We start from the raw sequence: 19,652 nt of genomic DNA on the forward strand, positions 1-19,652 counted from the left end.
AGTTCTGATCACATTTTACCCAAAACTGCTGAAAAAAATTGGGACTTAACAAAACCCAACAATGCTGAAATTGTAGCACCAATGAAGTGTCCTACCACACAGTTTTTGGGCAGCTCTAACACATACATGAGCTGCATTTCCAGTCTTGGAAACAAGCATCATCAAGGCAAAGACATCAGAGTCCATTCCAGATGACAGTGCCAGGGTGCCAGTCAGCCTCTCAGTTTCCTACTCTTATTTAGTGGCTCAGGGAGTTCCAGGAAGTTCTTTTGGCTTTTCAAGACTGCCTCTGAGCTTCTGTTATCTTTCTGATTAGGAACATCTTGTCACGGCTCTCCTGGCAGGACAGAATAAAAAGCACGTTCTAGATGAACAGAGACAATACAAGGTATCTATGAACAGCTCATTTTTTAATTAGAAATAAATAGGTGCACTCACCACATTGTGGCCTAATAAGTGGCTCCCAGCACACTCACAACTACCTGAGCAATTTTAAGTTTACAATATTTTTTACTTTATTTATCCCATTGTAGGTCATATATCAACAGTTCTGCATTGAGCCTAGTAAGAACATCTCACACACCTCAGAACTTTAAACCAGGCTTCTGAGAAGCCTCACAGCAGTGAACAAACACCAATAAAAAGCACAAGGATTTTCAGAATTCCTAACTGATTTGAGAACCCTTGAAAAAAGCAATCACGTTTTTGCTCCTATGCTCCCTACTCTTCAAAACTCTTTGCAGAAGTGTTTTTCTAAGAATGGTTTGTTCAATGTTGTAGCTAAAAGCAGCACACACCAACAAATGGGCTGTGTCCTGAGAAAGTGGGAAGTCTCAGTAGTGAGGCTCTGAGCAGAGCAGTCTGACAGCCCCCAGTATGGGAACAATGTCAAATGTGGCAGCAGCACTTGCTGGCCAGAAGGAAACATTTCTGCACTAGAACTGTTCTCCTAACTCTAACTAACTAGCAGGACTAGTTAGTGGTGACCTGCTCCACTTCAGGTCCCCATTGCAAGTGGAGCAATACCAGAGAGGATGCCTGTTTGTGAGGGCAGAGAATGTAAGAGAGGGGGGAGTTGTGTAAGATGGTGGAGGAGACAGGAAGAACAAGACTCAGATTCTTGTCTGGGAGAAAAAAAACCCATGCAGTTGGGTGGATTTAAGCAAGGTGACTGATGAAGAACAGGGACAGCACTTCTCAGACCCTTATCTCATGCATGTGTGTTGCTTGATATAACCAGATCTTGCTGCAGTTGCAGCTGATGCTCAAGAAAACCAGACTGAGAAACACTGTAGTGCTTCAGTTATTTTTCCTGTGTAGTCTGCAAAACATTTTTTGCTGTCTATGCAAACACCAGATATCCAGAGGACTATGAAAACTGCTTTCCTTCTGCATGTCTGATTACTGACACAAGAAAGAAAACTTCAGGGGTACAAAAAGGTGGATCAAATCTTACCAAAACCAGCTGCTCCCTCAGCTGCTCAACCACTCGTTTGTGTGCTCCAGCCAAGGCAATACAATAGAACATAATGAGGCTGCAAACAACAAACCAAGGTTATATGTCAGCATCATGCAAAACAGAACTAGTTAGAAAAAGGCTGTGGTGAGCTAGAGGAATTGTTTGTCAGCTTGTGCATTTGTTTCAGGTATGAAGTTGTTGAAGACAAAAAACCCAAACCAAACCAAAACAAACAAAACAACAAAACAAAAAAGCAAAAAAAAAAAAAATGAATAAAGAAAAAAAACACAACATACACCTGGGGTAGGGTCAGCACAGCTCTGCTTAAAAGCATCTGCTGTGATACTTGTGCTGCCAGAAGGCAGGGACTGTACGAGGGGACAGAGGCCACTTTCAGATATTGCACCTTGTGTTCCACCAGCTTTGCCTGGACTCTCAGTTCCTGCCAAGCTCTGAGTCTCAGTATGGGGGAGTTGCTTCCCAGAAATAAAGTTTGGTAAAGTTTCACAGGAATAACTCTTTGCTCCTACTGCAGTTTTTAGGTATGGCAAGCAATCACAGAGCAGTACTGCAGCTATTCCAGATGTGATCTGTGACTCAGATTATCCACAATGCATTAAATGATGAAGAGCAGCTGCAAGAACTACAATGGCACAAAAGCCTCTAATGATGTATGTTCTTTCCCAAATACTAAATAACTGAGTAGCAACCCATCTTCCACTCTGCTGAATTTTATCCTACAGAATGACTGGTATAGGTTTGTTGTTTTGCTTTTTTTTTTTTTAAACCAAGGCTTGTGGATAGGGTTTGTGATCACCATCACAGGGCTTACAATACTAATTTACAGAATGATTCACAGTTAGTGCTTTTGAGAAAGACAAGTGTGGGATATGGGACATGCAAGAGGAAACAGATTAAAACCAATCAGTGTGAATACATGGGCAAAGATGTGAGAGCTGAGGTGCTTTTTACTTAAAATGGCAAATCTGGTCTAATAGTTGTTTGGTATCAGTTCAGTAAGGAAGGCAATGAACAATGCAGCTGCCTGATGGCATCAGGTTTCCACAGTACTCACCAAATGACCATAAAAAAAGGCACTGCAAAAGCTTCTGATGCTATGCCATGAAGGACCTGCTGCAGAACTGTTGGAAACCCAAGTATTGTATCTGGAACAACTGCCCATGATGTGTTAAAACTTCTGAATGGTCCACATGCCTTGGAGGAGGGAATACTGTCAAAGAAGCCAAAAAGAAAGGACTTCTTACCAAAATGTAAAGATAAGATAATCCAGCACAAGCCCAGTACCATTTTGCAGATGGGGTAAAAGTGTCCTTTGTCTCTAAAACTGCTGATTTTTTAATAGAAGCAAAGTTTAATTTGATTTATTATACCACTATATATTTCATTCCAACTTATCATTCCAATGTTGCATGTCTGTTTTTAGGGAACTGACAACCTTAGAACAACTGTCAGCTTCACAGAAGTTAAATTTTCACTTACAGTGCTATACTGATTCCCACAGGAATAAAAGCCAAGACGAGCCCAATCAACAGCACCACCAAGAAGAAAGAATTGGAACTTGATGCTCTGATAGGCCTAGCTGCAGGTTTACACGTGTGTGTCAAACTGATCTGAAGAAGGAAAGTGAACAAGAGTGTTACCAGTATATCTATATACAGACATCCAAGTAGACTTTTCCCCTCCAGCTGAATTTTCCCCTCTCCAATATGCTACCAGCTGCCATGTAGCCATCCTTCCTTTGACAGACATGGACTGAAAATGACTCAGATAAGAACATGTTACATTCTGGTTTTAATTAATGTCTCCAGTGAAAATTTATCCAGAGGACCTCATACACTTGCACATTAACTGACACAGTCACCTGGCTTAGGATGGTGGCACAGCTTTAGTTTTGTTCTGCCACACCTTCACTGGATACATCCCTTCTTGTAAGAAATAAAATGGCAGTGAAGAGTTTGATGCACAGAAGGAGCTGTGTGGTCACAGAGCAGAGCTTCTGATATGCAGAAATCACACCCTGACATCCAACCCAGCCTGTTTTTTTTTCCATTTTGCTTCCAAATTTTAGCAGTCCAAGTTCTCAGCTGTGTTGCTAGTAAATAGATTGCTGCAGAAAGTGTTATGGACTAGCTTGATTACATAAAAAGATTTCTTTAAAACAAAACCAAACAATGTTTTTCTGTTTACCACACACTTCCATTACCTTTTTAATGTAAAAGATGATGAAGTATTTTATAGTTGCTATTGCAGGGAGAAGTGGTGAAAAGAAGGTTCCAATCCAGCAGATAGTCTGACCATAAATGATCTCCAGGACGTTGTCAGAAATTCTGAATTCCTGCAATCCACACCACTGAACTGGCTTGCAAGAGCAATGAGTAACTAGCAGCCTAAAATCAAAGAATATCATTGATTCTAAATTGAAGTTATAGAGCTTAATTGAATCCTAACACATTTGGAACACACAGATATTTAGCATTTAAGTATTACACAACAGAAAAATCTCTGAAATAAATGAAAAAAAGGCTCGAATATAAAAAACTACACAGCCACCTGAATAGAAACAAGTGCACAAATCACCAGGAATGAGTTTGTTTTACTTTCAATTTGGTATTTCATATGCCCTTTGCCAATTCCACTGAAAAGGCAGAAATACTTACTTTCTAGGAAATTCCACAAACAGAGTCGTAGCAAGAATCATAATTAAATCAAATATCATCAGTTTATACATTTCTTGCCCAACATCAGATTCCCAGCACTATAAAAACAAGTCAGAAATAACAAGATGAGGCGTGTAAATAAACAAGTGAAAAACAAATCTGTCAGTCACTAAAGTAACAAATATCTCAGTCAGCTAACACCATAAAGTTCAAATTAACTTCCATTTCTGAAATATTTAAATATTTCAGGGCTTTCATGACTATTTTTGTTCATTTTTCTTTGGGGAAATACCATTTATCTTATTGGAGTGAAAAAGGCAGTAACACAATTGTCTCCAAAACAGAGTTACCTCAAATAATTAATCTGCCACTGGAGTAATTATAATAAGAGAAGCAGAAGATGTATGTATGAACTGTACTTGTTTGCAGTGAGCAGCAAGAACCAGCATTAGGTACAACAGGAATGGCAGCCCCGGGTTTGATTCCAAATGCCTCTGGACAAGCAAGTCTCATGGAAAATAAGTCTCTATTAAGTTGAGATGATTAAAGACCAAGATAAATCTGCTTACAGGATAGAGTTCATAGTTGTATCCACAGGCCTTACACTTGTCAGAGTCACAGTAGGAGATCTGGCCCCACAGTGAGAACAAGAGAACACCAATGCTGGCCAACCGCACGAAGACACACCTGGAAGAAAGGCAAAACCCAGTCCAAAGCCTGCCAGGAAAAAAGCCATTCTAACACCTGGCTCAACTTGCACAGGAGTCCAAGGAAGGTTTGAAACACAAATGGGTGGTACAGAGCTCTAATGGAACAGCCAGCTAGGTGAGAAACACGTATCTTTCTTTGGCAGCAAGTTAAATAAGTTTTCACCTTCCCTGCTTCCAGCAAGTCCCTTCTTCCCTCAGTATTGCTCCTAGATCAGTTATTTCAGCTGCACATCTTGATGCCACAATGGGCTGGGATTCTATCAAGTACAGTTTGAGAAGCCAGCCAACAACTCTGCGTGCAGCATTTCTTTGTCAGGTAAACCCAGACCTTCAGAGGCACTTAGCCAAATCAGAAACAGAAAGCACAGAGGCTTGACAGAGTTCAGATGCTTCAGCAAAGATCATAATGCCTTAAGTTGCCAAATGCTTGTTCTTTGTGCTCTCACACTGAAATATCTTTTATGCCAAAACTTTTAACTTCTGCCTTGAGCAAAGCCATGCTTCAGTCACTGCTGTACACACACACACTTGCTCATTCAAGGAACTGCTGCACACAAAGCAGTGTGAATCAACAGCTCTGCAGCTACAACTCCTCTACTGACCATTTATTCAGGTTGTTAGGATGTTCAGATCACACAGCTAGATGGGCCTGAGAGCAAAACCTGGAAGCTGAAATGACTGCACTGTACTGTCATCAAAAGAAGAGACTGTTTCCAGATTTAAAACTAACATTTTCAACTAATGTAAGTCAAACAATACATGCTTGGCTCTCCAGGGCAGAGTCCAAGCTCTCTGCTTCTTGATATTTCAATCTTTACAATACTTATAACCTACAAAGAACAAGTTGTTGAAACATACAAGGCCACAATAAAAACACCTTTACCTCATGAGCGTCAGCCTGATTTCAAAGGCTGGTGAATAATCTTCAAATCTAATCAGAAGTGAGAAGATCTGAGGAGCAACAAAGTTGGCCAATGTGATCACCATGGAAGGCAAATACTGCACTAGGAGATTAGACTGGGAGTTCATAGTGCTGACAACCTGTACAAGAAAAGATAAAGGTTACAGAAACACACCTTCCTGACATCACACTCTCTCCAGTTACCCATGAGGTTCTCTTGCCCAGGATTCAGGCAGCATCTTTTACACTGTCTTCAATCTCCACCTACATTTGGAACTACAAGCCTGATCCCTGCTATCTATCTCTGCAATTAGCTGCTGCACACCCTTGCTTTCTCCTGCTCGCTTCACCAGTAACTCTGCCTCCAGACAGGAGTATTTCTGAGCCTCCTCAATGCTTCTGTTTGAAGCAGCTCATCTCACCAAGGCTTGTGTCTGACTACGTTGTCTAACCCAGCACTAAGACTACCAGCTTTTACACACACCTCTTTATTCCCCATTTCCTGCATCTTGCTCTGCAATCCTACCCGTTTCTAGAAGCTAACACAAACAACTCTCCCCAGCCAGGGGCTATCACATCATCAGTGAACAGAGGGGAGAGTAAAAGTGGAGTTCCTGTTCACATCAGGCTAATTCAGCCCTGGAGTGTTATGCAGAAGTAAATCACTGTTGCAAAACTGCTGAAACTGTCACCTGCTTGTTTTGTTCTGCTACTGAACTGCTCTTCCCATCTGCTTGTCCTGACCGGGGTGAGCAACTCCACCTAACCTGATTCTTTCCAATACTGATGCAAGAACTTTTTCTTCTGCAGAGCACTCTGTGTTCAAAGCCTTCCTGTTTCCCCACACAAGCCACAATACAGATCATAACCTTTACTTTCCCTTTCCCTTGCTGTTCATTTTTGCAGTTCAGCAGCAAACGAGTTCAAATGATCACTAACAAGTTTGTTTAAAACAGATCAGTTCTCTCAGCCAGTTAACTGCCCAGACATACAAGCACTTGTACCAGCACTTCAGTGAGGTGAGAACAGTTCCACGGGAGGCAAAGTGAGGGCTGCTTTTTCTGTCAGCTGCACTGGGTCCAGGGCACACAACACTGAAGCCTCCACATGGAAGGGAAATATCACTGGGGTTTTATGAACATGGTTCTCAATCTTTCTCACTCTCTCCTACTAAAAAAAAAATCTAAATCTGTAGAAAGCATTTTCAGATCCCTTCCATGCAGGGTGCTATATTAAGACACTTGACTCTTTCACAATAGTTCCTCTTGCTGTAATCTCCAGCCCCAACTGAAGTTGTCCTAATATCATGTCTGATACTTACATTAGAGTTTTCTTGAGAGAAGACTGTTGCTCTATAAATAGAGTAAAAACATCCTGATAAAACTGCAATGGCAATGATATTTATAATTATTCTCAGAGAATAGATACGGAGCTTCTCCTTAGTTGTCCTGTCAGCTATTTTTCGCCTCAGCCTTTCTTCCTCCAAGTCTGTCTACAAAGAAAAGAAAAAAGGTGTGTGGTTTTCTGGTTCAGCAGCATACAACACTTGACACCATGTCTTCTACCTCTGGGATATGTAAATCCACAGCATTTTCTAGGAGCACACTGACACAAATAGGTCCATGCAGGAACAGAAGCTCCTGTGTGCTCAGTCTCTTCATGCTAAGGGCCCTGCAGCCAAAGACAAGTGTTTCTTACTCCTCTTATCTCTCCTATATCAGTAGCATATCTCCTTGAGGACAGAAAGACAACTTGTCTGTTTATCCTGACAGACTGATCTTGGATACCTTGGCACTAAACTCTGAAACTGGTAAATGAAGCCACCCATCTCCTTACTTCTGGAGGTAAGTAACCAGTCCTTCTTGCTCTGGCTCAAACTTCTTTCTCATACTCTTTGTAAAGGAAATTGGCAGATGGCACAGAGAGAAAGAAGTACAGTCTTCAGCAGTTTCTCATGTAAACTTGTCATCTTCACCTTAGCTGATGTGAACGAAATACAGCATTGCCTGCAAAGGCAATTTAATCTGGGCAAACCCACAGACTGCTCAGGTATTTTGAGGATTTATCTTCATCAAGCAGCAATATTAAGGGGCAAGCTCATCTAAGGTGTAAGTTCTAAAGACAAAAATATTGTTACACAACAAAAAAAAGATGACTGTGAAAAGAGCAGAAAGCAACTCACTGTGACTTTTGAGTTCTGTAATTACTGATTTGTGGAAGTATCTCTTCAAAGGCAATTGTGTCACTACACAATCTCTGCTTCCAGTGTATTGAGAGCAAAAAGGAGATTCTGGTTTCACCAGACAAGACTTTCAGATTCTCTTCTCAGAGATCTTTACAATTTGGGAAATCTATTCATTGCATCAGCATTTGCATGGGTGTCAAAGACACCTAATGAAAAACCTTCACCATCTTCTTACTACAACAATGCTCTCAAACTGTATGAAGAGTACCATCTGAATTTTTTTTCCTCCCTAAACTATTGCCTACCACATAGCAGACTTCTAACCCAGAATACTCAGACTGATTCCCTACAGCACAAAGGCTTTGCCCACAGCTGAGATAGCTTTTCCTGTTGGATTATGGAGAAGCTAACACAGGAAGCAGGACTGGAGTGTGAGGAGGACAGAGATAAGACAAGCAGCCAACAGACTGGCTGCAGTCCCCAGAGGATGGGGAAAAGTCCATCAACTTCAGGATCAATCTTTCTCATACTCCACATCAATCCTAACTACCTAGAAGTCATGCAAGAGGATGTTGCCCTGCTCTCAGCATAAACTACTTCAGTGTTTCCTGTCCTTATTCCATTTTCTGCAAAATCATACACCCCTCTTTTTAAGTCTTCTAAGCTATATGAAACCAGTCATAGAAAAAAGAGATTTACTCACTTGGAGCTCGTATTGCAAGCTGCGCTGTTTCAGCCGGGCTGCGTTTGGATCTGTGATGCAGAAGTCCCAGCCTGCAAAGACTTTGTTACAGTAACTCTGAAATTGATCTTCACTATGCACCAAGTTTTGCTTAAATCCCTCCACAGACCTAGAGAAAACACAATTTCACTTCACTCACAAAGAGACGTTATATCCACAGAGAAAGAAACACAAACCCACACCTTAAGCAACCTGGCTCATCAAAGACTGAATTACCCCACCCAGGAGCAAACAGCTTCATTTGCTTTAGGTCTGCAAGTCTCTGGGAAGCTTTCAGTGAGGTTCTGCAGCAAGCACAGTCAGCTCTGGTCACCAGGACTGACACAGGTGACTTGCCTTTGCACTTAGACACAGCCACAGTTCTCTGACAATGCAAGAGCTGATTCAGAAAACTGAGATGGAAAAAAACCCCACCCAAAAAACCCACAACAAAGTCTACTACTGAGGGTTTTTTATTTGTACCTATGAATACATATAAAAAGGTATTAATTCGAGTTGATTTCTTTTTATTTATGTTTCTGGCTCACTTTCCAAACACCAAGGCTACTGTGGCACTGCATCCTTTAGCAGAAGATTCTCCAGTTCCATATAAAAGCATTCTAGAACATAGCATGTTCTACACAAGCAAGAATGCAATATAAGCTGAAACATCAGGTAATTTAATTATACCAACATCTTTACCTTTTTATTATCCATATAAGACTTAATCCAAGGTAGGCAAACGTAGCCAGCAGATATCCTAGTGGTAAGTTGTACCTCATGATACTGACCCACACAGCATCTATTGTGTAATAGCCATAAAACAAACTTGTCACTTCAAGGAACCCCTGTGAAAAGATGAAGTTTAAATAGAATTTTTAATAGTAGCAACTGCTCAGTTAAATCCAAACTGGTATTATACAATCATTTTGGAAATTTAAAATTACTATTGAGGCTCCCAGCAAGCCACAACAGTCTGTAGCTTCTAAATGCTTCCATTGCCTCTACCAAACTGTGACACAGAGGCTTTGTGCTTAAAATCCCTCCCCTCTCCAGTCACAGAGCTCTGTGACAATGCCACTGAGACCCTACACAGAGAGCACAATAGGCAGCCTGCTATAGAATATGTAATGCTTAGCAGCTGCAGGGGAGAGGCACAGGCTGCAGCACATGTCCAACCAGGCCTTGTGAATACTCAGCAAAAGTCAGTTTGAAAACTCCCCTTCTCCCAAAGGGTAAATGCTAATTTTACCTCAGTGATACACATGCTTTGTCATTTTTCAAAATTCTTAAAGCTTCATTCCCACTTAAAATGTTCTTACATTTTATCTGAGACACAAAAACTTCATTTTAAAAAATTACTTACAGTGCCACTGAGCAGATCTTTGAGGTAAGTATAGAAGTAAACGAGACCCTTATTACCACTAGGTTTATAGACTGTGCAGTGAGACCCTGTCAAAAGAAAGGCAGGAAAGTTGTTCAAATGCCCATTAAATTGCAAGATCAAGTTAATTCAAACTTTCCAGGTTCTTACCTTAAAAAAAAAACAAAAAAACCCAACAGTTCTTTGACCCAGGGGGTGGAGGAGAAGCTGACGGAAAGGGGGAATCTTACAAGAAACATAAGAGATGTTTACCTGTGTTCTCCAGAGGAATTTTAGCAATGCTACTGTTGAATATTCCATAAGTGGAAAAAATGGTGGGTAGGGTAACAAAACTGAACATCAGGATAAAAATTATAAAATTCAGCAGGACCAGAAAACGCAGGAAGGAGAAGTAGGACTGGATGCCAGTACCAAATTTCCCTGGGAATGAAAAAAACATGCCAATATTAAGATGACAAAATCATTGAAAACACAGAATAAGCACAGAATTATGAATTCAATTACATAGAGTTAACAGATGAAACATTAAAGCTAGTTTTAACTACTGCTTCTAGCAGTATAACTGAAATGTGACCTTTTAATAATTTTCCCCACTATACATCCTTCTACCCCATCATGGGTTCTGCATGAGCTATAATAAAGGAAGCAGATGTCTCTCTAAAACCTGAAACTACACTCACATATGTAAAACTACCAATAATAAGAGCAGCATGAAACAGGAGAAACTGATGTAAGACAGTAGATACCTTCTATGCTGTGAATAGCATGGCGCCAAAGCTCCAGGTTGGATGACAGCTCCCTGGCTTCACTGAGGATTTTTCTCAATGATTTACTGCTAGATCTTTTCCACTGTTTCCATACAGATAAACGTTTTGTATCAGCCTGCTGGAAGTCCCTAAAAATCAAGAAATACAGTTACTGAGCACAAGAAATACCTGTCTGCAGCTTCAGAGGCAGTGATCAGTGCTAAAGGCTGGAGGAACACGCTGGCTGTCCCTATCTGTTCCTCCTGGTAGCTGTGACAAATTAATTGAAATATATCAACTCCTCTCACAAAATCCAGTTGACAATAGCACAATGCAGAGAAAATATGTAGCTGAAATTCCCCATGGAACCTCAGGGAAGTTGCCATTAATGATTTTTTGTATTTACAAATGGCTGGAAAACTAAAAAAAAAAAATTCTCTAAGGTATCTATCTTTCCTCCTTAGTGCTACAAATGCAACTGTTCAAAATAGAAATATTTTTTTCCACAGATCTCAAAATCAGAATGAAATTACAAAATATTTTTTTTTGGGGGGGGGGGGGGAGAAGAGCTACGAAAAAGCTTAAATATTTCAATTGGATTTTATAATTTTAACTTTCTCATCACATTCCAGTACACAAAACCCCACGTTACTAAAATTATTCATTTTTATAGCATTATTTGTTATTATAGCATTTTGGAAAGATAATCAGAAAGTGCCAACTCAATCAATTTGAGAAAGTACTTCTTTGCCAGCATGTGTGGGTCTGCTTTTTCATTGCAAATAAACATCAAGGATGTGCCACAAACTGTCTATAATTCTTAAACACTTCTTGCTTATAGATATTTACACTACATGCATACATTTGCATTTGTGACAGCATCAAGGAGAAGCATAAGTGCCTCAAAGTTTGAATTTCACTTTTTAAGAAATACTAAAACCAGAGAAACATCCCACAAACACAGCTTGAAGACTGACTTGAATGCAGCAAATGCTGTTGCAGCCTCTGATGCCACAGAAATAGGGGCAACAGTTAAGAACCCATGAGGACACTGTGCTACAGTAGAAGACAAAGGTTTCAATTTTAAAAGACTTTGTACACAATCTTACTCAAGGGGGTAACTCACCATCACACCATGCCCCTGCCATGTCTGCTGTACATTGACCATTTCCATATCCTTCTCAGCTTACATTAAAATTCACACTTTGGCAGGAAGGTGAATTAAACCCCATATGCAACAACCCAACAGGCAGCAGATGAGCTATTTTTTAAGTGTAAGTATAGCTACTCTCAAAAGACTTAATTTTGTGGAAACTACAGGCTGCAGCATGTAGTGCTTGAAGCAGACACCCTGGAGAACTTTCTGGCCTGCTTGGTCTGCATATTAGATAGGGGCGTGGGCTGCACATTCAGCTGTGTTACAGAAGTTCACTGTTCAGCTTTCAGGAGATTTAGTACATCAAGCATTTTGTGTTGGCAGCTGCTGCACAGCACACAGAGGTTGCTGATCTGTAGAAGTTCCAAGAAGCCCCACCAGAATCTCACAGTGCTAAAACATGTAAACAAGCTTAAAACACCCCAACTCCATTCCTGACACACACCTTGCTACACGCCTGCAGCTATTCTTTCTTGAAGAACTGAGTTTAGATACCCAACTTCAAATAAAAGAAACAACGTGTTGAGCACTTTCCTTTACCCTAGATCTTCTAGGATACCCTAGATCCTAACCTAGATCTTCTGTTCCTTGTGTCTAGACTGCAGAGCTCAACTCAACTCCAGGGCCAGGCTGTAACCCTTTTCCCAACTGCTACTGCAAGCCAGTAACAATTGAAAAAGGGATTCTAGGGGGGGAAGAAAAAAAAAAAAAAAAATGGCGTTGCAAATTTTCTTTTTCTGAACCATACCTGAGAGAGCAGAATGTATGCTGGAAGAACTGCCGAGAAGACTCAAAAGCTGAAGTACTGGCAAAGCATAAGGGGGTTACTGATAAAAGATAACCCAGTGACCCGTGAAAATACAAAACTCTGAGGTAAAAACCCAACCAAACAAAACAAAGACAGAGAGAAATATATTTAGCTGCTGCAGGTAATCCCTCGTTTTAACTAATTCCTTCCAGTTCAACCTACTCCTCCCCGCAGCCAGCTACTCCTTCACCGAGCCCCCAGCCAGGCTCCTGCAACTGGAAGTGCCAGGGGGAGCACTCCGTACTCAGGCATGAAAACCTGGGCAATTTTGTCAAAACAACAGATCACAGCATAAACCAGACACAGGTGAACTCAGTTCCGCTTCAGCCTTCTGAGCTGAGTTTAGGAAAAATTAATAATTTCTTTTTTTTTTTTTTAATTTAAAAAGGTGTAAAGATTAACCTTAGCCTCCTCTTCTCGGCGATGCTCAGGGGGTATTCTCTAAGGGGGCAAGGAGTAGCCTCACCCCCCTCCACCTCCGTCCCGCGGGCCTCGGCAGCGCGGAACCCCTCGGAGCCCTGCGGGGCTGCCCACCGCTCCCGGGTGCCCCCGCCGGTGGCTCGCCGCCTCAGCGCCGACTGATGGCTGGGCAGGTCCTGCAGGAAATCCACAGGTGCGGCGGCGCGGGTCTCCTCAGGAACAAAGACCTCTGAGGGAGAAAGCAGAGGGGCTGCGGCGCGGGTCTCGCCACAACATGGCCCCCGGCCGCAGCCCCGCGGGCACCCCGGCACGGCCGCCCCCCGGCACCCCGCAGCACTGAGGGAGGTGAGGCGGGCCAGCGCCGCTCCCTTCTCCGCCAGCAACCGGAGCCCCGGGGGTTGCCCCCTCCCCACCTAGCCCCGCGGAGCACGGTACCTGCCTCCTCTGCGCCCTTACCGCTGCTGCCCCGCTGCCAGCTCGGCGGCTCTCCGGCGGCCCTGAGCCCATTCATGTCTGTATGGGGGCAGCTGCCGTTTCCGGGCGTCCCGAACCCGGCGGAGTTGTGGGGCGGCGGCTGCCCGAGAAACGGAGCTGCGGGCGAGCCGGGGCGAGGCTCCCCGGCGGGGCCGCCTTCCCCCAGGCGCCTGTCCCGCAGGGGGCGCCCGTAGCCTCCCCCCCACAGGCGGTGAGCGGTGAGGGGAGGAGCGGGGCGGCAGCCCGGGCTGCGTTCCCCCCTCAGGCGGGAAGGGGTGGGAGGTCCCGGCCGCTCTCTGAGGGTGCCGGCTGTCCCCGGTTTGTCGCTGGGGTCGTTGGGTGCGCAGTGTGTCCGGCGCCGCTGCGAGGGGAGCGACTGAGGCGTGCAGGGCCCGCTCCCTCCCTCACTGAGCCCCCTGTCTTTAGTCCTGGCCCCTCTCCCTCCATGGCATGGGTTTGTGTCCTTTCACTTGTAGATTTGAAATAATGGTTTCAGATTTGGGGACATCACAGTCGTCTTATTGCTCTTGCCCAGGGCTTTCTTCAAAAATACCGAGAAGAAATGCAGCAGGATGTAAGTGCTGAGCCCATCGCTGCCTTGGGATGAGGCAAGGCCCAAGCACCCCACACACAGGGTCGTGGGGTGTGCTGGGTGTCTCACAGATGTTTGGCTTAGCAACAGGCTTTGCTTTGACGTCTTTTGTTCCTGTTCAATGTCCGTGGTGGTGTTCGGTGCTGTAAAAACTTGTTGCAGACTGGTATTTTGTCTCTTAGGTCATGGCCCCATGATCCCCAGCTTGTCTGAGTGACTGGATCCAGTGACCAGGCTGCAGTGGAAACAACACAGCTTTACACTTGGATGTGAAACATGAGGTGAACTGAAGCAAACAAAGTCAGTAGATGCTTGATCTCTTTTCCACCTGACACTGAAGGTGATGATTTGTGTGTGTATGTGTGTTAAGTTGTAGTAAACGTCCCTGAGAGACTTCTTTTGGAGTTAATTCTTGCCTTTTGTGTGAAAATAACAGGCCGCGTGACAAAAAAGAAAATTAAACCACCAACGGTTTCAACAATGTTATATGTGGACAAAAAAAGCATTTCTAACTATTCTACTGCTAGTTAAATCAATAACCAAACTTTCCTGAACGTTCCTCATCCACTTTCTATGGTACTTTTAAAAATAGGTTATCATTAAGTTTCAGGATGCTGAGTCAGACACGAGTACGCACATTTCTTACCTCATCTGTGTTTCACCAGCTCAGATACGTGATTTTTTAATTGCTTTATTGTGTGGCTGCTTAGTTTTTGTAACAAAACCATAAAATGTTGTTGAGCAAAATATAATCTCTCAAAGTAATCTGGGTGTACGTGTTTATAATCAGTAAGCTGATGTATTACAGGCAGCAGAGAAAAGTGAGGAAGGGAGAGGAGTTGTGAAATACTGAGACATGGAATTAAAGCAGAGGAGCTTCCTTATTGCACAGAACAACTTAATAACAACAAACCTCTTCAGTGTTTTTGCCCTTGTGCTGGTAGATTGGTCTAGAATATAACTAATATGTTTTTTAGCTATTTTTCTGTGAGAATAAGTTAAAGCTTGCCCTCACCCTTCAGTGGGTGACTCCGAAGGCTGGTAAAATAGGACAGGAATTCAAGTCTATGCTTCTTCACTTTTCTCCAGAATGACTTCCCCTAGGTGGGATTTTTTGAGTAGCGTGACTGCTGCCCTCCCAAGAGGCTGGGCTGTGCTTCAGCTTGAGAGCATGCAGGATCAGCTTGTTTGTGACAGAGCTGGACACCTCAGTGCTTACATGAGTGGTTTTTGTTCCTTGGTTGAGCATCACATTTCATGTGCTTCATTTGAACAGCCTCCAGTTGATCATTCCTGAAAATTCAGGAGATGGAAATTGAAACCTCTCACTGGCATTCATACTAAGTGTGTGTAAGATACAAATTGCACCCCCAGAGCCTCAGTACCTGGTTTTATTGATCCCTTGAAGCCAACCAAGCATGTGCTCTCTTTGTGTTTGGCTGTACCTTAAATAGGAATACTTATGTTGTAAGACTGCCCTAATGGTGCTAAATGGGAGGCCAGTTTTGCTTTTTATTTATGTTCCTTTTCTTACCACTGAGAATGGAAAGATAAAAGGTGAGTAATATGCCTACTGATCAATGAGACTTTCTGAAACTCTGTGTTCTGGAAAAGTATAAGGTTAATGACCCCGTGAGAACAAATTTAAACAATGATTGGAGGAATTGAAACAAGAAGGACTTTCCCAGGAATTTTGTGAGAACATTCTCAATCCTCTTTTGTTTTCTTTTGTTTTCTTTTGTTGCCTTTTTTGGTTTTTTTTGTTTGATAAAACTTTTTTAGACACATGGAAATGTTTCAGTGACCTCTATGGATCACAGTGATCCCTGGTGGGAGAACAGGAAGATGGGCAGTCTGAGGAGAGAAGAGATATTTCTGCCAGAGCCCAACAGTCACACACAGGGAGTGTGGTAGGTTCCTCTCATGTGTTATTTGTCCAGTGTATCCATGCACAAAACCAGCAGTTTTCAGTCTGTGCTGAGCATGAAAGCCAGTGCCATGTACTGTTTCCCATCTTCCTGGAGACCTGTCTGTCACGTGTAGTAATACCACGTGTTTCCACAACACTTTCTCTTTCACATGGTTCCTCTTCATCCTGCCACAACTCAAAGCCTCTTCTAAACATTCAGGGAAGTTCTGAGTGACTGGTTTAATTTTGGAGAGGGGGTTCTTGTGTTCAACTATTCCCATGCCTGTGAAGCATGCAGGCAGCTCCTGGATCAGTATAAGAGATCTGCAAGACAAGTCCTCTGCAGTCATGCCAGGAATGTTGCTTTGGGCAAAATGTAATCTTAAAGTAGTAGTAGAAAACTTCACTCAAATCCTTGTTGGATGTGTCTGGTATAAGGCAGACATGTTTTACCCGGTTGAGATTGATTTTGAGGTGGAAAATCACTAAACATTTGGTGAAAGGGATCTTCAGACATTAGAACAGCATGGCTTCTAAACAAGAAACAAATTTATTATCAATTCCCCACCGACTAGTGAGAGTATCTTTAATTCAAAGGCTGAGAGGAATGGTTTATGTGTGCTTGTTTGTTTGCTTTTTAATCTTGCTGACTAGACAAGTTACTTCAGAATAGTTGCTGAAAGTTCTAAGATGTGTTTTTCTAGGGAGATAAAATATGTCAAAATGGTGTAATGAGCTGTATTAACACAAAAGTGACTGGGGTTCTACAACTCTGCAGTATTAGTCAAAAGGAAAAAAGTAATGGGCAGAGCAGAGGTCTGGGACAACAGAGCCAGTGTTGTCCTTACCCCCTTTCCTTTTTCACCTGTGCCTGTCCCAGTGCTGGCTGTTGGGCCCCATTTTCAGTGTGAGGATCCTGCTCTGCTCAGGGGACAGCACCAGCCTGGCTGTGGGTGTGCTGGGGTAACCCTGAGTCTGGCAGCAATGCAGCTGCTTCAGAGTTGTTAAGGGAATGGAGGCACCCCAGCTGAGCTGCTTTGGGACAGGAATTCCTGCAGGAAGCACCACCCCAGCACTTCATTGGCTTCTCTGTACTATACTCTGCCTGGTGCTCAGATGTAGATTTGTCCATAGCTTTGTCCATGTTTGCTTGAAAGGAAGACATGAAAAATCAGTCTCTGTCACACTAAAGTTCCTTCTGATCCCTACAGAATACAGGGCTGGTATTGATTTCCCTCTCCAAGGGCTGCTAATTACTGCTCGTAATCGTGTGAACTAATTTTTCCACCCCTGGATGAGCCTTCTGTAATACAAATAAGAATGCAAGGTCAAGATCACTCCTTATCTCTGCTCTACCAATGATTAATCCAAGGACGAGGGTGTCTGAAAACCATTTCTTTTTCTTTAATCTGCTGTGGTTGTGATCCAGGCCAAAAGCAAAACCTGTTTTAATTCTTAGTGGGAAGAATAGTGAGTATCTGGGAGGTCAAACAGAAATTCGGTGATTTCTCTTTTTCCTTCTTTTTCCTTCTTTTTCCTTCTTTTTCCTTCTTTTTCCTTCTTTTTCCTTCTTTTTCCTTCTTTTCATTTCCTTTTTTTTTCTTTAATCTCTCCGTTTCCTTTCCTCTCTTTGAGTGGAAGAGCACTCAAGCCCCCCTCTCTGGCAGGTGCAATACCGTGCAGACCCCTTTCGGGGGGAAGGGAAGGGAAGCCGGGGGAACGCGGTGGCATCACCGGCATCGGGGCCGGAGGTGGGACCAGGGGACAGGTGGAGCCGTCCCGGGGGCGGGGTGCCGGTTCCCAGGTGTGCCGGTTCCCAGGGCTCCCGGCCGTGGACACCGAGGCACCCACCTGTGGCTGTCGAACCGGGCCCTGGCCGCCCTCCCCGGTTGGCAGGTAAGGGGCCGGGGCGGGAACCCGGTGTCCCGCGGCGCTGCGGTTCGGCAGCGGTTGGTGTGACCCGGGGCTGGAGCTGAGTCTGCGCCCGCTCCCCGGCTAGAAGGCGGCTTCTCCGTGCTCCTGGCCTGGGGGAGTCACCCGAACCGGCTGGCGACTGCAGTTCATTGATTCTGGCTGTTCATTTAGAGCGATAAACGACCAGGGCTGGACCGCATGCGTGCTCAGGGATGTAATCGGCTTCTGCTGTCTGAGAGGTAAATACCCAGCGGTGCCCTCGGTACCTCTGCGTGGCACCTCACAGCTTTACCACCCCCTTCCTCACATAGTGCCTTGGACTGTCTTCTGCTGAAAGGGTTGGTCCATACGGGGTTAGCAGCCACATCCTTCCCTGTTGGTAGAGTGGCTTGGGCTGGAAGAGACTTTGAAGATCATCTAGTTCCAAACTTCCACTAGATTTATTTAGCTAGTGTGCCACACTGCAGGCTGGGAGGTGTTGCAGGGAGCAGGCTGTGAGACTTTTATGTTATAACAGATAATGGGAAGCCGGAAAAACTTCTGTATTAAATAGGTGACAAAACTCTCGGCTTTAAATAGTCATGCATTTTGTGGTTATTCTGTTACACCCTTAAAACACACAGGCTTACTCTATATTTAAATACTCTCTTCAGTATCAGCAATACTTTTTTTGCTTTACAGCCTAACCTACAAAGGTTGAAACATTTCTAGAGAAAAGATTAAATATACATCTAAACCTCAAATCTCAACTTCCAAAATTTTATGGCTAAGTCTCTGTTCCTTAGTAGTGCTCTGTTAGTTAAGCAAAGCTGCAAGCAGTCTGCAGTACTGCATGGGTGCCATGCTAACTTCTGCTTCCACTCTGGTTCCTCTCTCCTCTGCTGGTTCTGGAGCAGCAGCAGCCCAACGAGAACTCTATGTTCAAAGTGTGACAGTTCAAGTGTGGGGACCATGTCTGTCCCTGCCCTTGTGACAAAATCCTGGGATGAGATGAGAATAGCATCAGGTGGCCTGTGCTAAGCAATTAGGTTGAAATTACACCTCTTCTGAGCTGATATGTCAGTATTCTACCCAAAGCAATTGTTTTCAGGGTTTTGGTTTTGTTTTCCCTCTCCAGAGTAAGCTTGTCTGGAGGACTTTTATTCTTGCCATGAAAGTGATAAGGTGGGGTGGGGTGGCTTTATGTGCTGACATAGCAGGAACTAAAACTCTTTGGTGGTGTCCCCTTTCATATTTTTGTGAAAAAGCCTCTGATTGTTTCTTGTATTGCCCATAGCTTTTGTGTGTTCACTGAAGAACAGAACCCTAAAGTATTAACACGTTACACTGCATTTTAAAGTAGCTGCATTTTATCTGGGAAAGATGTATTTAATTTCTGTGAAATTATTTGCCCAACAATTTGAGAACTGCATATAAGGATTTTGAAGAGATAAGAAAAACCTGTGACAAAACTGGCTCTGTTCTGACTGATTCTTCTCAGCCGTTTTCTAACTGCTTAGTTGGTTTGTCAGAATATTGTGAATAGCTTTTTGGTTTTGATCAGAATTGTTTTAGTAATGAGATGACAATATCCTAGCAGGAAATTAAGCTAGAAA

General features: G+C 43.3%; 2 protein-coding genes across 17 annotated transcripts in view; one reads left to right on the forward strand and one right to left on the reverse strand.

Annotated features, from left to right (window-relative positions):
* Nucleotides 1-13,800, reverse strand: TMC7 (transmembrane channel like 7). Its single transcript, XM_030460005.1, has 16 exons — nt 13,625-13,800; nt 13,151-13,397; nt 10,785-10,933; nt 10,291-10,458; nt 10,021-10,106; nt 9,357-9,502; nt 8,637-8,784; nt 7,070-7,240; nt 5,731-5,888; nt 4,707-4,824; nt 4,138-4,235; nt 3,684-3,867; nt 2,960-3,090; nt 2,535-2,690; nt 1,457-1,535; nt 1-337 (listed from the first exon to the last, which is right to left on the reverse strand). The coding sequence occupies exons 1-16, from the start codon at nt 13,677-13,679 to the stop codon at nt 278-280; spliced, it is 2,154 nt and encodes a 717-aa protein (XP_030315865.1). The 5' UTR covers nt 13,680-13,800; the 3' UTR covers nt 1-277.
* TMC5 (transmembrane channel like 5) overlaps nt 13,278-19,652 on the forward strand; it is a 25,543-nt gene continuing 19,168 nt past the window's right edge. For 3 of the 16 annotated variants that reach the window (XM_030459988.1, XM_030460003.1, XM_030459989.1), the window contains exons 1-2: nt 17,905-18,039; nt 18,229-18,296. The gene's annotated coding sequence lies outside the window, so the exon portion shown is untranslated. The other 13 variants (XM_030459992.1, XM_030459991.1, XM_030459993.1 and 10 more) reach the window with 10 other exon arrangements.

Source organism: Calypte anna, chromosome 14 (genome assembly GCF_003957555.1).
Source record: "Calypte anna isolate BGI_N300 chromosome 14, bCalAnn1_v1.p, whole genome shotgun sequence".
Lineage (NCBI taxonomy): Eukaryota > Metazoa > Chordata > Aves > Apodiformes > Trochilidae > Calypte > Calypte anna.

Excerpts from the sequence above, each read along its gene's own strand:
- TMC7 (XM_030460005.1), bottom strand. The coding sequence starts at position 13,679 with ATGAATGGGCTCAGGGCCGCCGGAGAGCCGCCGAGCTGGCAGCGGGGC. Across the intron at positions 10,107-10,290 it reads AATTCCTCTGGAGAACACAG|GGTCTCACTGCACAGTCTAT; the intron begins GTAAACATCTCT and ends TTCTTTTGACAG. Across the intron at positions 3,868-4,137 it reads TTTGTGGAATTTCCTAGAAA|GCTGCTAGTTACTCATTGCT; the intron begins GTAAGTATTTCT and ends CTTTGATTTTAG.